At 37.0% G+C, this 19,266-nt stretch overlaps 1 protein-coding gene across 2 annotated transcripts in view; it reads left to right on the top strand.

Annotated features, from left to right (window-relative positions):
* Positions 1-13,742, top strand: part of NUP205 (nucleoporin 205) — an 82,488-nt gene extending 68,746 nt beyond the window's left edge. Inside the window, exons 37-43 of one of the 2 annotated variants that reach the window (XM_059933301.1) lie at positions 1,508-1,636; positions 1,858-1,984; positions 9,081-9,247; positions 11,187-11,310; positions 12,106-12,234; positions 12,807-12,880; positions 13,432-13,742. In XM_059933301.1, coding sequence (XP_059789284.1) covers positions 1,508-1,636; positions 1,858-1,984; positions 9,081-9,247; positions 11,187-11,310; positions 12,106-12,234; positions 12,807-12,880; positions 13,432-13,584 — 903 coding nt within the window. In that variant the 3' untranslated portion in view covers positions 13,585-13,742. Of the gene's footprint in view, positions 1-1,507; positions 1,637-1,857; positions 1,985-9,080; positions 9,248-11,186; positions 11,311-12,105; positions 12,235-12,806; positions 12,881-13,431 lie in introns of those variants that run through there. The other variant, XM_059933302.1, reaches the window with a different exon arrangement.
* The last annotated feature ends 5,524 nt before the right edge of the window (positions 13,743-19,266 follow it).

Genomic DNA, 19,266 nt, shown 5'->3' with positions numbered 1-19,266 from the left:
TAATCTCTTTTCAATATATTCAAACATAGTAGATAGCTTATCAATTAGATATTTTATCACAGTCTTTCTGGGAGCCTCCTGGCCTGCTTTGATTTGAGCACCTTCACTTTTTTTTGGCTGCAGAAGAATTATATTTATATAGTAGAATTTATATTCCATTGTTTTAGATACAGTAATTTTCTTAACCAGTCCTCTTTTCATGAGCTGTTTTTCAAGTTTCCAAAAGAAAAGTGCTACCATCAGCATAATTGTTATCACTGGGTGCATGGGTATACAAGTAGTACATTTTGAGTCATTGTCAAATAGCACTCCAGAAAGGCTTGTACTCTCTCTAACCAAGCCAAAATACTCTGTTTGTTTTTTTTTTTGGTTTTTTTTTTAAAGCCTTCTAACTTTTTTCATTGGTGGGGAGAAAAAAATATTTTTGATGCATCTTTCATAAGGTAGCCTCTGGAAATGTGTTAGTGCATCTGTTTTTGTCTGTAAGAATAGCAAACAGCCAGTTTTAAGTTTTAAAAAGAGTATTTTGACAAATTAAGTTTATATTATAATCTCCTTAGTATGTTTTGCCTTATCCATACATCCATACTTATTATTTAAACTAACATCAGCTTAAATTAGATATTATATAATATATATGGATGTATATATGTAGGGGTGAGTGTGTGTATGTGTAATACCAATGTTTTAAACGTGTTTTTATTGTGCACTTACTATGTGCAGAACACTGTACTAAGCACTTTAAATACAATTCAATGTCTCAGGTAATCCTAACAATAATCTTATAAGGTAGGAATTGCTATTATCACTCTAGAAATATGAACACAGAGGCTTGAGGAAGTTAAGTAACTTGTCCCAGGACATATAGCAAAAAGTCATGTACCTGTAATTGGAACCGACATCTCTGATTCTGGACCTACTGCCAATTTTGCAAAGCTTGTCCTTTCCCACTGAGAACCTTAGGAACAATTTTCACTCAAGTGAAAAGTACCAACATTTCAAACAAATGAGCTTTGTGATTTATCTGCCAAGGTTACTTCTGTGTTCCCAACTCCTTTTTGAAGTCCCCAGAAGCAGCCACAGGAGTAAGAACCTTTAAATTTGAGCCTTAGTAGACAAAATTATCACAAATCTGCTTCTGTTTGCCATCTCATTTTGCTTCTCATTGTTTACTGATTAGTATTTATTTAATGGGAATCTACTAAGAAATTATTTGGTGTGATACAAAAAATCTTTGGCAAGCACTTAGATTTTAGTGGGGGTTAACTGCTAAAAGAATTAATATTCTTTTAATGAGTTGTCTGCCAAGTAAATACATTTGCAGAAAGGTAAATTTTAATATTGCTAACTTTAGTTGAGTCAGTTGGAAGTAAGAAATTAGATGCTTTAACAAGTGATTTCACTCCCCACTGAGTTTTTCTTTTTTATCTCCCTCAAGAAAGATAGGTCACTAACTTTAAACATATACAAATAGATATGAACAAAAAAGTATCTTTTCTTTCCTTAGCGCCAGTGCTTAGGACTACTAAGTCGCTTTGGTGGCTCTGACAGACTGCGTCAGTTTAAATTTCAAGATGATAATGTGGAGGGGGATAGAGTGAGCAAGAAAGATGAGATCGAACTGGCTATGCAGCAGGTAAGAGGAGTGAGAGTTGTGTAACTATTCTTTAAGCTTTTTATGTTTTTGGAGATATTTGAGAAAAATAATAGATGTGGGTAATTTTACAAATTGATTTGTAACTTTGTTGTAATTTTACAAACTGATCTATAACTTTGTTCTCCTTCAAATCTGGATTTCCATGATATGAGGCATTTGGGGAGCTAATATTTTTGTTACTGCTTGTTCTTCCTTTGTAGATTTGTGCCAATGTCATGGAATATTGCCAGTCACTCATGTTACAGAGTTCCCCTACCTTTCAGCATGCTGTGTGTCTCTTCACCCCTAGCCTGTCAGAAACCATTAATAGAGATGGGCCCCGGCAAGGTGAGCTAGCTAGTTCTTTCTTTCTGTATTTGAGGAATTAAGTTGCCAGGATTATGACAAGCTCTAGTTGGCCCCAGTAAGATGCAATTTTTTTTTTTTTTTTTTTTTTACCACCAGTAATGAATGGGAAATTTTTAAAACGACTTCTTTAAGAAGGAGTGATGAGGAGGTACTTTTGTCGGACCTGTGGATACAGCTGGAGAACTGGAAAGAATAGAGAAATTTGCGATTTTCTGAGGATGAATCTGGAAGAGCCATGTGGGGAGAGTATAGTTTTATGTAGCGTGTGAGAGCCTAAAGGCTCTAGGATTGGAGAGTAAACTAGCCAGGTGAAAAGTATGAAAATAGACAGTTTGTATGTTAAATCATGTTAAGCTGAATTTAGTGTGTCAGTTGGGTTTTGTATTCAGCTCCAAATTTCTGTAACATAGCAAAGTAAAATTTTGATACTTAGTAAGCTGATGTAGCCTATGATCCCCTAGTGACCCAGTAGGAAAGATTAGGAATATGAGGCCAGATTATGGATTGGTTAAAGCTTTTGTCCCATGGGACATCCAAAAGCCAAAGCCCGTTTGGATCTTGGTGGTTGTATTGTGATGGACTGGTGGTGATCTCAAGAAACCTTTTGTTTGAGATTTCTGTGAATCATTTTGTCACATTTTCATCGTCTTCAGGGTCTTATTTTCTCTGAAAATTGCTTAATCACATAAAATATCTATTTAATAGAATAATATTATGAAAAAAATATGTTATGCTAAGAACTCTTGTTTGTCTAACTCCATTATAAAATGTCCTAGCAAGTGGGATTAAGAAAAATTTTTTTTATTGAGGTTTTTTATTTACATACAACAAAATTCACCCATCTTAGGTGTACAGTTTGAGTACTTTTTGTAATTTTATGCAGTGTGTAACCACTACCACAACCAAAATATAGAATAATTCCCTCATCCTTAAAAGTTTCTTCTTGTCCCTTTGCATGTGATTGTTTCCTTTGGCCCCTGGTCAAGGTGTCTATTATTTTGCCTTTTCCAAAATTTTATATAAATGGACTCATACAATATGTAGTCTTTTGTGTTTCGACTTCTTTCATTTAGCTCAGTGTTTTTGAAATCCATCCATGTGTGTATTACTATTTTGTTCCTTTTTATTTCTGGCTGGTATTCCATATTAAAAATATACCATAATATATCTCTTCACTAGTTGATAGACATTTGGGTTATTTCCAGATTTTTAGCTATTGTGAATAATGCTACTATGAATATTTGGATATAAATCTTTATGTGGACGTAATGTTTTCATATCTTTTGATTAAATGCCTAAGAATGCAATTGCTGGCTTCTGTGGTATGTTTAACTAAATAAGATACTGCCATTCTGTTTTACAAAGTACAATCATTTTGCATTCCCACCAGCCATGTATAAGAGTTCTAGCTGATCCACATCCTTGCCAATGCTTGGTTTGTCAGCCATTCTAGTGGTTGTGTTGTTATATCTCACTGTGATTTTAATTTGCATTTCCTTGATGACTAGTGATGAGCCTGTGTCCAGTTTTAGTACCATTTGTTGAAAAGATTATCTTTTTCTGTTTGGATTACTTTGATACCTTTTCTCAAAAACCAATTGACCACATAAATTTGGGTTTATTTTTGGACTCTCGATTCTGTTCCATTTATCTGTATGTTCTTTCTCTTAATACCACACTGTCTTTATATACTTTATACACACTGTCTTTATATACTTATTCTTCAATAGCTTTATATCAACAGTAAGTCTTGAAATCAGGTGGTATAAATCCTCTAGCTTTGTTCTTCTTTTTCAAAATATCTTATGCTTATGGTTTACATGGTTTATTTCTTTCTGTCCATTTATTTTCATCCTATCCATGTTTTTATGTTTAAAGTGCATCTCTTGTACACAGCAGAGAGTTGAGTCTTTTTTTCTTTAATCCATTTTGACTATCTCTGCTTTTAGTGGTGTGTTTAGTCCTTTAATATTTAATGTAATTATTGATATGATTGGATTTGGGTCTATCATTTAATTGTTTTCTACTTATTATTTGCTTTCTACCTCCTTTCTCTGTTTTTTTGTTTTTGTTTTTCCTTACCTGCTTTTAAAAAAAATCTGTTTTATAGAATTTGATTTTAATTTTACCATCGGGTTTTTACCTACACTTCTTTGTATTATTTTTTTTTTAGGAGTTGCCATAGTTTTTCACAGCCTGTTTATTGTTAATATAGTACCACTTCATTCAAAATTTACAACTCTTACAACTGTATAGGCCCACATTCCCCCCTTCTTTTATGTTGTAATTGTTACATGTATTACATCTACATACACTATAAATTCCCTTAGACAATAATTTTTATATCAAACAATTTAATGCTTTATAAGTAAAGAACAAAAGGGTAAAAAAGAAAAAAATAGTCTTTTGCATTTATTTAGATATTAAACACATTTGATGCTCTTTATTCTTTCTCAATGATCAGAGTTTCCATGTGGTGTCATTTCCCTTCAGGCCGAAAAATTTCTTACATAAGTATGGGTCTGTTAGTGATGAATTCTCTTAATTTTCTTTTATTGAAAATGTCTTGATTTTGCCTTCATTCTTGCAGGATAATTCTGCTGGATATAGAATTCTGAGCTGGTAGTTTTGTGCTTTCTGTACTTTAAAGATATGGTTTCACTTTCTTTTGTCTTCCATGATTTCTCATGAGAAGTCAGTCATTGATGGGAATATTGTTCCTCTATATGTAAAGTGTTGTTTTTCTGTTGCTGCTCTTGAGATGTGCTCTTCCTCTTTAAACAGTTTGACTGTTACGTGCCTTGGTGTGGGCATCTTTGTTTTTATTCCGTTTAGTGTTGTTGAGAATTTTTTATCTATACATTTCTTTGTTTTATCAATTTGGGGGAAATTTTGACTTTTTTCTTCAAATATTTTCAGCCCCATTCTCTTCAAACATATATTAGATGATTTGATACTATGGGGTTTTTTTTGTAATGCTCTTTATTTATAAGAAATAGGATGAGAACATTTGCTATACTTTTTTATTATTTGATTTACTATCTCATGTAAAGTTGCATTACAGTTTATGTATGTTAGCATGATTTCAAGGCCCTGAAGGTAAATGTAATGGGCAGATCATTTATTTTTTGCAACCATTCCTCCTTGTAATTTTTTGTTTATATTTTGGTATCATATGAATATGTAAATTTTACGTTAGCAACTATATTTACAGATAATTGAAGACTGGAATTTTTTTCTTCCAGTTTTATTGAGATATAGTTGACACACAGCACTGTATAAGTTTAAGGTGTGCAGCATAATGATCTGACTTACACACATCATGAAATGATTTCACAGTAAGTTTAGTGAACATCCATCATCTCATACAGATACAAAATAAAAGGGGAAAAATTCTTTTCCTTGTGATGAGGACCCTTAGGATTTATTCTCCTAACAACTTTTATGCATGACATAGAGCAGTGTGAATTATATTTATTGCATGGTACATTACATCCCTAGTGCTTATTTATCTAAAAACTGGACCTTTGTGCCTTTTGACCACTTCAGTTGCTCTATCTTCAAGTTCACTTATTCTTTCCTCAATAAGCTCTATTTGGCAAAATATATCCAGTGAATTTTTTTTATTTCAGAAATTGTATTTTTCAGTTTTATAATTTTTGTTTGATTCTCTTATCTCATTTCTATTTTCTCTACTGAGATTAACTATGTTTTCATTGTTTGTTTTCCCTCAATTAGGATAGTTATAAGAGCTACTTTAAAACGCTCATTCATTAGTTACCAACATCTGGTTTATCAGGGATTAGACTTGCTTGGTATCCTTGTCTCTTGAGAATGTGTTCCATTTTCTTAGTTGTTTATATGTTGGGTATTTAAAATTGTATACTTGATGTTACAAAGGTTTGAAGGTTCTAGATGCCATTATTTTTTCCCTGTATGGTGTTTTTCTTTTGTTTTGGCTCAGTTACCTTGGCTATTTTGACCCGTGAACACTGATTCTTGGGTGACAGGTGCTGCGCCAGTTTATGTCCTTTGCCTTTAGCTGAGATGTTTTGAGTGTGTTGCCTGCATGGTTCAGGGGTCAGTTAGCGATGTGGGTGGCCATAGGGATCCCCTCTCTGCTCTTCTGGCAGTCCCCTAAAACTCTCTTCACTGGTCATGGTTTCCCGGCTTCTCAGCTGCTCCTTTTTTGGTTTGTCAGGCGTGAATGACTGTGCCTTTTCCATCAGCACTCCTGCTTCTGCATTGTGTTGCTTGTGCTACTGCTGGGTGTACTTAGCCCCAGGCCGAAGGCCATGAGCTGGGAGCTTAGAGTTGTACAGGTTCCATCTGCCCTCTTTCCAGTGCGTCTGCACTCCCTACCAGCGTCTGTCTGCTTCTGTTTACTTTGGTAACTTTAGGTAGTTATTTTTTGTGTTATGTCTAGGTTTTTTATTTTCTGCTGTGAGCAGGGAGTGGGCCGTTGTCTGGTATGGTCTTAGTTTGACATATTTGGAAGCAGAAGTTCTTAAAACCTAATAAGATACCTTTACTTAAAAATACCTGTCATTCAGTGATTCATTTGGAGTAGCCTTGGGTGAGAGTATGTCTTAAAGAAATTGAGGAAGTAACTATAAAGATTTATAGTAATATTTTATGGAGTAAAGTGCTTAAATCATTCAAACTGGATATATAAAACAATTTCTTTGACTTAGTTAAGCAAATTAATTCTACACAGTTCTAGTTAAGCAAATTAATTCTACATAGTTCTAGCTTTCTCCTATATTCAAAAAGTTTGCTGCCAGGAAGATCACTAGACTACAAAGGTGCAGCCTCACCAGCATGAGGGAAAAGTGCTAGTTCAGGTGGCTCAGCAAATAGGAAAAAGGAGGTCTTCTTCACTTGGAGGGGCATGGAATGATTGGGAATCCTACTCAAAGACCCCTTTTCATTCAGAAGAGTGGTTTTCCTACCACGTAGCAGTGACATTTAACCTGCTGTGTCCCCTTTCTGTCTGGGAGTTTGTAAATGAGCATGAATCTGTTTACTAATCCCTGTAGGTCTGTAGCTTGATGTAGACCTCTAACTCTGCCTCAAGAGGGCAATCCTTTTCTTCCCCTTTGAATCTAACTTTTTAAAACAAATTTAACCTGAGCATAAGATTTTTCAAACAAAATTGTAATTTTGTCATTTATTCTTCAAAACATTAATATCACTAATAATTATTAAAATTTCGTTAGTTTCTTTTCATTTTGAGCCAATCTTTTGCATACCATGTCAATTTTTGATCTTTAATACTTAAAGATGAACTTTATGAAACCTTATAAATTGGTCTTTATTTTTCTTCAGACTTTTTTAAGGGTTAATAAGCATATTCTTCTCTGCCAATTCTAGACATATGAATGGGTAGGTATCTGGCAGGTTCTAGAATATTTAGTTATAGAGAGATAGTTTAACCTTGTGGTTAAGAGCACAGACTGATGATGAACTGCCTGGATTTAAATCCCAGTGCTACAAGTGACTTAAGAAAAATGACTTATCTCTTTGTGCCTCAGTTTCCTTGTCTATAAAGTGGAAGTAATAACAAGCTCCCTCTGATGAATTATTGTAAGGATTAAATGTGTTAATATGTGTAAAGTGCTTTAGAACAGTGCCTGGTGCTTGGCATGACATCAATGTTAGCTATTATTATTCTTATTATTGCTCTTGTATTATTGTTATCCTCTAGTGTATTTACTATTACTTGTGATCAAGGGACCCTTTCCTGTAGCACTTCTACTTCTTTGACTTCATGGTCTTTTATGCAGAATCTGTTTCTGTAGTTAAATATCTCATGAGCCATCCTCATCTGATGTCTAATTCTGGTGCCTCTGAGTGCTCTAATATTTTCTAGGCTTAAGCAAGTTAGTATATAAGAACTCCTGAAGTGATTTGGAATACTCTCAGCATTAGACCATCGTACTTATGGATAGCTTCCTACCAAGTTGAGGTCACACAAATGTTGTCTGGGGACCAGCGTACCTAATTTCACTAGAAGAAGGCTCTCTGTGATGACCTGTATCATAAAGATTGTCGCATCTTCACTGAGACTGGTGAAGGAGAATTGGCAAATCAGATGAGTATAGGATATTTTTTTGGTGGCAGAATCCACTGACAAGGGACTCTTCTCTCTTCTCCCCTCCACATGAAGGTCTATGAGATCGGACTTTGGAGCAAAGTTCAAGGGGGTGACAGTGAAGAAAGCAAATGTAGATCTCTCCTTCAGTATTCATGGCAGTTGGGGCCATTAAACAAAGTTTATCTCCATATTAAACCTGAAATTGCCAAGGTGTTTCTCAAAGAAATCCCTCAGTCACAAGAGGAAATTGCTTTACTTGTACCACACAAACCATCTCTATCAATAGAATAGTAACATTATTGCTCGCCTAGTTTTTCTTCCCTCTACAAACAACTTTTCCAACATCACATTTTTCTTTTATACCTTCATCAGAAAGTCGTCAAGTAAAAGGCAGATCATTTTGTTTTGCTATCCAAATGGAGTTATTGTGGTAGAAGACTTATTAAACTTTAAATTTAATTATCTATTTTTTAACTATTTGTTAGTATTCTCCTTGTCTCTTTGGAAGAATAACTTTGATCTGGGAACTCAGCAACCAGAAAGATGCAGACTGGAAATGAGTCCATATAAGTAGAGCCACAGGGCGAGGCAGGAGTTATTCACCTGGGGTCAGGAAACTATAAACTGTATTTGTGTGCACGGGGTGGGGGTTGGTGGAGAGATGGGTGTAAAGGTTTATAACTTCCATAGAGTTCTCAAAGAGGTCTTCACCCAGTAAAGGGTAAGCTGTCTCAGTGTCCATCAGCCAGATTTCCTTATTGTCTCAAGGCTCCTGCCTTATGTACCTACCTCATTACAGTAGCTCCTAACCACTCCTTTGAACTGTCAATGGTATTTAAAAGTAGTCTTGGATTGGTTTTAATAATAGTTTACATGCCCTTAAATTCCTGGGCTTTCCTTTTTTTAAAAAAACAGGTCATTTGAGATTCATATAAAATGGCTATAAGTAGAACATTGTTTTTTTATCAACTCTATTAGATACCCAAGCTCCAGTGGTTCCATACTGGCGCCTACCTGGTTTGGGCATTATTGTCTACCTGCTGAAACAGAGCGCTAATGATTTCTTCAGCTATTACGACAGTCATCGACGGAGTGTCAACAAGCTACAGAACGTGGAGCAACTTCCTCCAGATGAGATAAAAGAGGTATAAATCTTATAATGAGCGGTAGATACTTTTATTTTTTAAAGATTTATTATTTATTTATTTTATTTACTTTTGGCTGTGTCGGGTCTTAGTTGCGGCACTCGGGCTCTTCGTTGTGGTGTGCAGGCCTCTCTCATTGTGGCGTGCAGGCCTTCTCTCTCTAGTTGTGGCTTGTGGGCTCCAGAGCACCTGGGCTCTGCAGTTTGTGGCATGCAGGCTCTCCAGTTGAGGCGCACGAGCTCTGCAGTTGTGGCGTGTGGGCACAGCTGCCCCGTGGCATGTGGGATCCTAGTTCCCTGACCAGGGATGGAACCTGTGCCCCCTGCATTGTAAGGCAGATTCTTTACCACTGGACCACCAGGGAAGTCCCAAGCGATGGAGACTTTTGAGAAGCCATTGTTTTTACTGGTAAGGACCAGGGGTCTGGTGTCAGACTTGTAGGTAAAGATGATGCATGCAGTGAGATGAAAGGAATTACAATGACTCAGAGCTCTGTGTGGCTTGAAGAAGAGTTCCTCACCTAAGCACCACACCTCATGAGCATAGAAACTCTTGACTGAGTGACAGGAAGTTGTACCTGTTCAAGAAAACCACCTGCTATTCAGTAGAAATTTCAGCAGCTGGCCTTTGAATAAAGAGTTTGGTAATTTATACTCTAAAAATCTGGGCTGAGAAACTTAGGTGCAGATGTTTTTTCAGTTAGAAGTGATTCCTTAGGTAAGATGTCTCTGTTCCTTCAGCATTTTCAGTATCTGTTAAGTGAATTTTTCAGACAAATGAGATGGCGTATCAGACTTGACTGCCTTCTCTCAATGATCCAGTATCATACCCTGGCACTTATTTGTAGCTAAAGATGCTGAGTTACTGGGCCTGCTCTCTAAGTAGCCTGCCTTTCTTTCCATTTGGCACAGCTGAGCTATAAGGCTTCCCTTGGCCAGTGCTGAAGCTTCGTGGTGTCTTTTGTGGCAGCCTGCATGTTGAGCCATTCCTGGTTCACACCAGGTTTTCTGAAAAACACCGTGTCACTCTTAAGAGTAGTCAGAGCCTACTCCCTTTTACCATTCTTATAATTCTAGGGGACATTTATTGAGAGTTTATGATGTGCCAAGCCATGAGTTACATATTCTACCTGAATACCTTAGGCAGATATTGTTGCGTCTCCCATTTCTCAGATGAGCAAGTGAGGCACTGAAAGATTGACTAACTTATCCAAAGCCACACAGCTAGCAAGTACAGGTTGAGGCAGGTGTTATTGACTGGGTTCAGGTAATCCCTGAAATTGTGTGGTTTACACCCGGCAGTCCTTCCCCTTCGTGCACAGCTCCTGGGTGATGCTAGTAGGCGCAGAAGGAGCTGCAGCATCACAGTAAAGCGTGTGGCACTCCACCAGTCCCACTGCAGAACACCTGCTGCCAAACCCAGTGTCTGCACGTTAAATTGACCCATTGTGCTTGCAAGTATGCCAGGTGGAGAAGGGATCAGGGGACGTTCTGGTTGATGATCATGTATTTACTACGCTCTACAAGTCTAATTCACATTTTCTTCAGAAGATACCTGACAGCTGTTATAGAAATTCTCCACGTGGCATTGTGACACTAACTGCTTGGAAATCCCACTGTTTTGTTTTGTTTTAATTTGACAAGAAATTCAGGATTGGTTGGCCCATCAGCAGGTTGGAAATGTCTGTTTCAGGGACTGGACTTTCAAAAAGCAGCAGATGAACGTTCATTTGTGAATTCAACTGCTTCTTCGGCTCTCGTTTTTTAAAATTACTAGCTTCCTAATTAGATAATTAACTCTTGTCTGCAAGGATGTTTAAATTTATTTGAATGTTTTTCACAGTACGTATCACAAGTGACTACTTATAGTATATAGATTTTCATTAAATTTTTGTTACAATATATGTCATTCTTAATACTGTGTTTGTTTTTTTTCTTAGTTGTGTCAGTCTGTGATGCCTGCTGGTGTTGATAAAATCTCCACTACCCAGAAATATGTTCTAGCAAGGCGGCGTTTGGTGAAGCTGATCAACAATCGAGCTAAACTGCTCTCCCTTTGTTCTTGTATCCTTAATGGAATCATAGTGGGGCTTGAAGGGTGACCTTTAAGAGAATTTTCAAATGTGGGAACTGTTTACTTATTTTCACATTATTTGTGTATCAGAATCATATGGAAGGGGACATAATTACTGTTAGTTTTTTTCTAGTTAAATGTGTGATATATTTCTAAATTGAAAATATTTTTCTTACCTTTTAGAGTAACTAGTAATCCTCATAATATACACAGACACTTTCTGTCCGGACAGGAGACAAGGACACTGAAGGCTATGCTGGCACAGCATCCCACGGTTTCCACCCGCTTCCTCTCAGCACATCTTGCTGCTTTCTGGAGGGACCTTACGTCCAGTTTATTAGACTGAGGCTGTGGTACATCACTGAATGGTGCAGTCTCTTCTTTTCCCGCCTGCTCAGAAACTGTTTTTTTTTTTTTTTTTTTAAATATTTATTTATTTATTTATTTATTTATTTATGGCTGTGTTGGTTCTTCGTTTCTGTGCGAGGGCTTTCTCCAGTTGTGGTGAGCGGGGGCCACTCTTCATCGCGGTGCGTGGGCCTCTCACTGTCACGGCCTCTCTTGTTGCGGAGCACAGGCTCCAGACGCGCAGGCTCAGTAGTTGTGGCGCACAGGCTTAGCTGCTCCACGGCATGTGGGATCTTCCCGGACCAGGGCTCGAACCCGTGTCCCCTGCATCGGCAGGCCGACTCTCAACCACTGCGCCACCAGGGAAGCCCTCAGAAACTGTTTTGCAAAATCATGTGACGAGATTGTTTTCCTTTAATCTGAGCTCTCCTCTATAGTTATCATAGAGACCTGCCTGTTTATTCTCTGGCGCCATCTGGAGTACTACTTGTTACATTGCACACCCACGGATTCTCAAGATTCCTTATTTGCCTCCAGGACCTTACTTAAAAGCAGAAGACTGCAAGGTAAACTTTATTCTGAAAATTAGTGAACCATAAACGCCTATAGATTTTAGCACCTTAAAAAACTAGTTACATTTAATCTACTTTTTACTGTTCAGGTTACTAAGGGTGGACTAGGTAATCAAGAGTTGCTTAGTTGCTAGGCATAGCTGTGTTTTGTATTTTCCCTTCTGTCCATGGGAAGTTGTGTGGAGCGCAAGAGCATTGTAGAGGCTGCCTTCAGCTGCTCCTCAGCTTCTTGCAGTTAATGGCTGACCCAGGTCCAGAGTCCTCTGGTCACAGATAATTTTCCAGAAGAATGGAAATGGGTCCGCCTAGGCCAAGATCCTTGTTGCTCGAGGGACCTTCTGTGACTGATGAGCGTGTATTGGATCCCTTAGGACCCAATAAGGGAGAGAACCCTGGCCTAGAACAGCGAAATGCTTCCTAGGGGCTTCCATTTACTGAAAGCTGAAATAGAGTTCTCAGTCTTGACCCATGCTTTTCACGGCACTGTGGTTCATTGCCATCAGGTTCTTCCATTGTGTAGTAGACACACACCTGCAAAGCTGGTTTGACTGTGTCTTTATCTCTAGATTCCTTCGCTTCAGAAAGCAATCTGGATTTTAGAAGTGGGCTGACTATAGTGAGCCAACATGATATAGACCAGGTAAGGTTCTATTCTCATACTCTTTTTTTTTTTTTTTGAAAGTAAAAAGGGAAAGACTGGTATATTAGTAAGATAATAGTTTTCAAGTTTGAATTCTAGTGTAGCCACCTATTAGCTACATGACTCAGAGCAATTTACTTAGCTTCTGAGCCTCCATTTCCTCAGCTCAGAAATGGGAATGATAATTCAACCTGTAAGCATTTTGTCAGAATTAAATGAGGCTTCATGTGTGAGACTCGTAGGGTAGAGCCTAGAACATAGTAAGGGTTCAGTAAGGGTAGGCATCATGATCTGGAAACTCCGTATATCAACAGTTATTGCTATTTAAAGCAAATTTTAAGTTTTACACATTTATACAACAAGGGAAAGAAGGAAAAACATTAGTATCATACCAATAAATTCTAGGGTGGAAAATGTGAATGTTGAGTTAATCTGGCACATGGGAAAGGACCACATTACAAAAATTCAAAGGTATTTTAAATAGGAAGACATAGAATAAAAGAAGTATTTGAGACTACTTAATAATGAAATGTCACCTGTGTTACCTGTAGCTTCAGGCTGATGCCATCAGTGCTTTTGGAGAATCACTACAAAAGAAACTTCTGGACATTGAAGGATTGTATTCAAAAGTTCGATCTCGCTATAGTTTCATACAAGCTCTTGTCAGACGTATCCGAGGCTTGCTGAGGATATCACGGAACTGAGAGCCTGTGTGTATGCTCTTCTGAGGAAGAGAGGAATTGGGGAAAACTGTCTCCTTTTTATAGTTTCTTTCTAAATTATGACCAAAAGATATTTTGCTATTTCTTTCTTTATATATGGACTTCTTTTCTGTAAACTTCTTTGCCTGGTTTCGTCCTCACTGGTAAAAATAAATAAATAAATAAATACTTTTTAAAAAAACAAATATGTGGTCAGTCTCTTGAAGTTTTATCTTCTAGATAAAATGGTCAATATTATCTGGAATTCAACAAATAATCCTTCCACAGTGATGGTTTTCCCCCAGGGGTATTATTCGGAATGCTAAATTAAAGGCATAGTCTGAAAATTCTAATTTTTTCTCTCTTTGTAGCTACATTACACTTTTTATGATAATGCTCTTTAAAGTCAAGCCATCTCTTTACTAAAATTATTTTTTCTTTTCTGCGTGTAAATGACAAAATAATCACTTGCATTTGTTCCTTAAAATATTTGTGGAACTTTTCAAATAAATCATCTGCCTGTATTTCTCATATAGTTAATAGGATGGCTGCAGTTAGAGAAAAAGAATTTACCCAATCACCACTCTATTTCTTGCCCGATAGTATTTATGTGCACGTGACTACCTCATCTGAAAGTCCGTTTTCCCGTTTCCAGCCAAAAATTATTTCAGCCTGATATATAGAAGAGACTGCTGAGAGAGAAAAGAGTCTTGACTCTCAGGTAGTGGCAGAAAATTAACACTTAGTTCTATGGTGTTACGGGTTTGTTTCCCTTAATCTTATAATAAAATTTCCATGGCTTTTTAAGCATTTATAAAAGGCTTTGTCATTGTTATTGTATTTTGAAATTAATCTACTGCCTACCACTTATAAATATCAAGCCTTAGCTGGAAAGCATCCTGTTAATAAATAGCATTCTTAGAGGGATGTGAATGAATAATTAACTGGTCCCAGATATAGTAATACTGACTGTTGCTCCACTGGTGAGGCATATGGTAAACTTTATCATGTGGAACACAGGCATGAACACAGAAATAATCAAAAAGAGCCTGGGGCACAGATTCAAAGCATCTTATAAACCTCTGAAGTGTGAAGCCTTCTGCAGGACAGAGATATTAGCTAATTTGGAATTAGTTAAGATTTGGGATTTACTAAGTTTCTTTATTTTGTTTTCCCATCATTTCTTCCAAAATTACAGCAGACTGGGGGTCAAAAGTTAGGGCAGTGGAGAAGTGTGTGGGAGGGAGAAGAAGGAAGGATTGCAGCTGCACGTATGCTACTTAAAAGACTGACCAGAAATGCTGTTTGTGTAATAAATACGACGGGGAGAGGCTAGCACTCGAGGCACACACCGCCTGACTCAGCACTGTTCCCTGGGGCGTGGAGAGAGGCTACCGGATGCAGCATGTGCTCTTCAGCAAAGCAAAGAAGATTGAAGGAGATTTTAGATGGCTTGTTTAAAAAAGTTTTAGCATTTAAAGGTAGATTCATCTATTCCTCAACAATACTAAATAAATATAGGATCTTAATATGTTGTTTTTACTGAGTTAATTAGTTTGGTGGAATTAGAAAATCAAAAAGAGGTGAGTACCTTCTTCCTAGTTATTAGTGTTTTAGTTTTGATAAATTAGTGATGTTTAAATATAGCTGTCTGAGCTTTAGCTGAGCTATTTATAAAAGCAGTCATACACAATCTAGTCTTTTCTAAGTATTTGTCTATTGTTTTCCCAACTTATTTTGACAAACTTTGAATCTTCATAAGAGTTGAAAGAAAAGTAATGAACCCATATGCCTTTCACCTAGCTTCATCAGTTATCAACATTTTGCACATTTGCTTTATCTCTTTTTTTTATGTGTATATATACTGGTTTGCTTCCTTAACTATTTGAAAGTAGGTCATAGACATCATGACACTTTATCACTAAATATTTCAGCAGGTAAGAACAAGGATATTTCCTTCCTAACCACAATACAATTATCACACTTAAAGACGTTTGCCTTTTTAAATTTTTTTGGCTGTATCTCACAGCTTGTGGGATCTTAGTTCCCCGACCAGGGATTGAACCTGGGCCTTTGGCAGTGAGAGCGAGGAGTCCTAACCACTGGACCACCAGGGGATTCCCAACAATATTTTCTAATGTTTAGTCCATATTCACATTTTCTCAGTTGCCCCAAAAATGTACTTTTAGAACTTTTTTTAAAACCCAGGATTTAATTATCACACATTACATTTAATTATCTCTTTAGCTTCCTTCATTCTGAAACAGTTCCTCTGTCTTTTGGGGGAGGAGAGGGTCTTTTACAACATTGACTTTTTTTAGCTGTTTTGAAAAGGGTATTTGGTTTTTCTTTATTAGATTCAGGTTAAACATTTTTGGCAAGAATACTGCAATTATTCAGGTGATATGCCTCAGCGTGTCATATCAGGAGGTGCGTATCAGTTTGTCCCATTATATTGTTTGATCATTTGGTTATGGTAGTATTTGACAAACCATCTCTGTTGTAAAGGTTCTCTGTTTCCCATTGCAATGAGTAATCTGTGGCTTGATATGCTGAGACCATGAATATCTTGTTTCTAAAAAATGTTTCAACCATACCTTTTATCATTCATTCCAATTAAATATTTTTATTAAATTGCATACTGTTTCAATCATACAAATAATATAGTCAAGGTAATAAATGCCCATCTGGGTGTTCTGTTCACTCTATCATTTCATACAGCTAATTTTATCAAATCTTAAAATTAATTATATTTGCTGTATATCTTTCTAAAGAAAGAAATATGGGGAATGTAAATTGGTGCAGCCACTATGGAAAACAGTGTGGAATTTCCTTAAAAAACTAAAAATAGAACTATCATATGATCCAGCAGTTCCACTCCTGGGTATATATCCAGAAAAAATGATAACACTAATTCAAAAAGGTACATGCACCCCAATGGTCATAGAAGCACCATTTACAATAGCCAAGACATGGATGCAACCCAAGTGCCCATCAACAGACAATTGGATTAAGAAGATGTGGTATATATACAATGGAATATTAACCATAAAAAATGAAATACTGCCACTTGCAGCCACATAGGTGGACCTAGAGAATATTATGCTTAGTGAAATGTCAGACAATGAAAGACAAATATTATATGCTATCATTTATACATGGAATCTAAAAAATAATACAAATGAATGTATATGCGAGACAGAAACAGACTCAGATACAGAAAGCCTGTGATTACCAAAGGGGAGAGAGAAGGGGGAGGGACAAATTAGGGGTATGGGATTAACAGATATTGTACAAACTACTGTATATAAAATAGATAAGCAACAAGGATATACGGTTTAGCACAGAAAATCATACCCATTATCTTATAATGACCTATAATGGAATGTAATCTGCAAAACTACTGAATCACATCACTGTGCTGTACACCTGAAACTAAGACAGTATTGTAAGTCAGCTATACTTCAATTTAAAAAATATATAGGGCTTCCCTGGTGGCGCAGTGGTTGAGAGTCTGCCTGCCAATGCAGGGGACACGGGTTCGAGCCCTGGTCTGGGAAGATCCCACATGCCGCGGAGCGGCTAGGCCCGTGAGCCACAATTACTGAGCCTGCGCGTCTGGAGCCTGTGCTCCGCAACAAGAGAGGCCGTGATAGTGAGAGGCCCACGCACCGCGATGAAGAGTGGCCCCCGCTTGCCACAACTGGAGAAAGCCCTCGCACAGAAACGAAGACCCAACGCAGCCATAAATAAATAAATAAATAAATAACCCCCCCCCCCAAAAAAAGAATGTACTCATTATTTGAAAAAAATAAAAAAAAATAAAAAAATAAAAAATAAATAAAAAAAATAAAAAATATATAGATACAGTTGAGGCTCCTGTGAATTCTCTGATCCCATTGCCCTCCCTCCTTCTCAGAGATAAACATCAAGAATTCGTTGTTGTTCTTTCCCATTTATGCTTTATACTTCCACTACATATGTGTATTCATAGGCATTACAAAGTATTGTTTTACAGGTTGTTAATTTATATATGTGTATCATCAGGTTATTTTTTTTTTTTCTTTTCTTTGGCTGCACTGCATGTGGGATCTTAGTTCCCTTACCAGGGATGGAACCCGTGCCCCCTGCATCGGAAGCGTGGAGTCTGGACAACTGGACCGTCTGTGTCATCATAGTATGTCGTCATATTATGAAGCAATTTGCAGGTTGGTTTTTTTGTTTGTTTTGTTTAACATGGTGTTTTTGATAATCCCTCATGCTCATTTATTATACTTATTGAATTATAGTATTGCATTTTACAAATACCCTAATTTATTCATTCTACTATTGGTGAGCTGGTAGACATTTAAGTTCCCAATATTTTGCTATTACCAGCAGTGCTGCAATAATGATTATCATACATATAAGAGGGCTTCTCTGGATGATGCAACCAAAAATGGAAATTCTGAGTTGGAGATTAAATGCTTCAATTTCACTAGACATTGCAATATTTTTCTTAGGGATTGTACCAATTTTCTCCTACCCATAGGGTGAGAGCTCCTGTTCGTCCACACCATTGATAACACTTCCAATTGTCATACTTTTTTTAAGAGCAATTTTTGTTTTACAACAAAATTAAGAGGAAGATACAGAGATTTTCCAAATACTCCCTATAGCTACACCTGCATAGTCTCCCCTGTTATCAACATCACTCACCAGGTACATTTTTACCAAGGATGTTCCTACATCCTATACTGACACATCATAATCAGCTGAAGTCCATGGTTTTTATCTTAGGGTTCACTCTTGGTGTTGTACATTCTATGGGTTTGAACAAATGAATAATGACGTATGTCCTTCATTGTAACATCGTACATCATATTTTCACTGCTCTAAAAATCCTCTGCGATTTGCCTATGCCTAATCATTTCTCCACCCGCCCTGGCAACCAACGACCTTTTTATTGTCTCCATAATGTCATATAGTTACCTTTTGCAGAATGTCGTATAGTTGGAATCATATAGTAAGTAGCCTTTTCAGATTAGCTTCTTTCACTTAGTAATGTGCATTTAAGCTTCCTCCATGTCTTTTCGTGGCTTGATAGCTCTTTTTTTTTTCTCTTAAGCACTGAATAGTATTCCGTTATCTGGATATACCAGTTTACTTATGCATTCACCTACTGAAGGACATCCTGGTTGTTTCCAAGTTTTGGCAATTATGTTCCAAGCTGCTGTAAACATCCATGTGCAGGTTTTTGTGTGGACATAAGTTTTCAACTCCTTTGGGTAAATACCAAGGAGCATGATTGCTGGATCATATGGTAAGAGTATGTTTAGTTTTGTAAGAAACCACTAAACTGTTCCAAAGTGGCTGTACCATTTTGCATTCCCACCAACAGTGTATGAGAGTTCCTATTGTTCCACATCCTCTCCAGCATTTGGTGCTGCTATCAGTGATCTGGATCTTGGCCATTCTAATTGATGTGTAGTGGTATCTCATTGTTGTTTTAATTTGCATTTCCCTGATGACATGATGTGAAGCATCTTTTCATATGTTTATTTGCCATCTGTATATCTTCTTTGGTGAGGTGTCTGTTAAGGTCTTTGGTCCATTTTAAAATCAGGTTGTTTGTTTTCTTATTGTTGAGTTTTAAAGTTCTTTGTGTATTTTGGATAACAGTCCTGTATCAGATTCATCTTTTGC

This window comes from Balaenoptera ricei, chromosome 9 (assembly GCF_028023285.1).
Source record: "Balaenoptera ricei isolate mBalRic1 chromosome 9, mBalRic1.hap2, whole genome shotgun sequence".
In the NCBI taxonomy this organism is placed as follows: Eukaryota; Metazoa; Chordata; class Mammalia; order Artiodactyla; family Balaenopteridae; genus Balaenoptera; species Balaenoptera ricei.
This window is presented reverse-complemented; position numbering and strand designations above follow the sequence as displayed.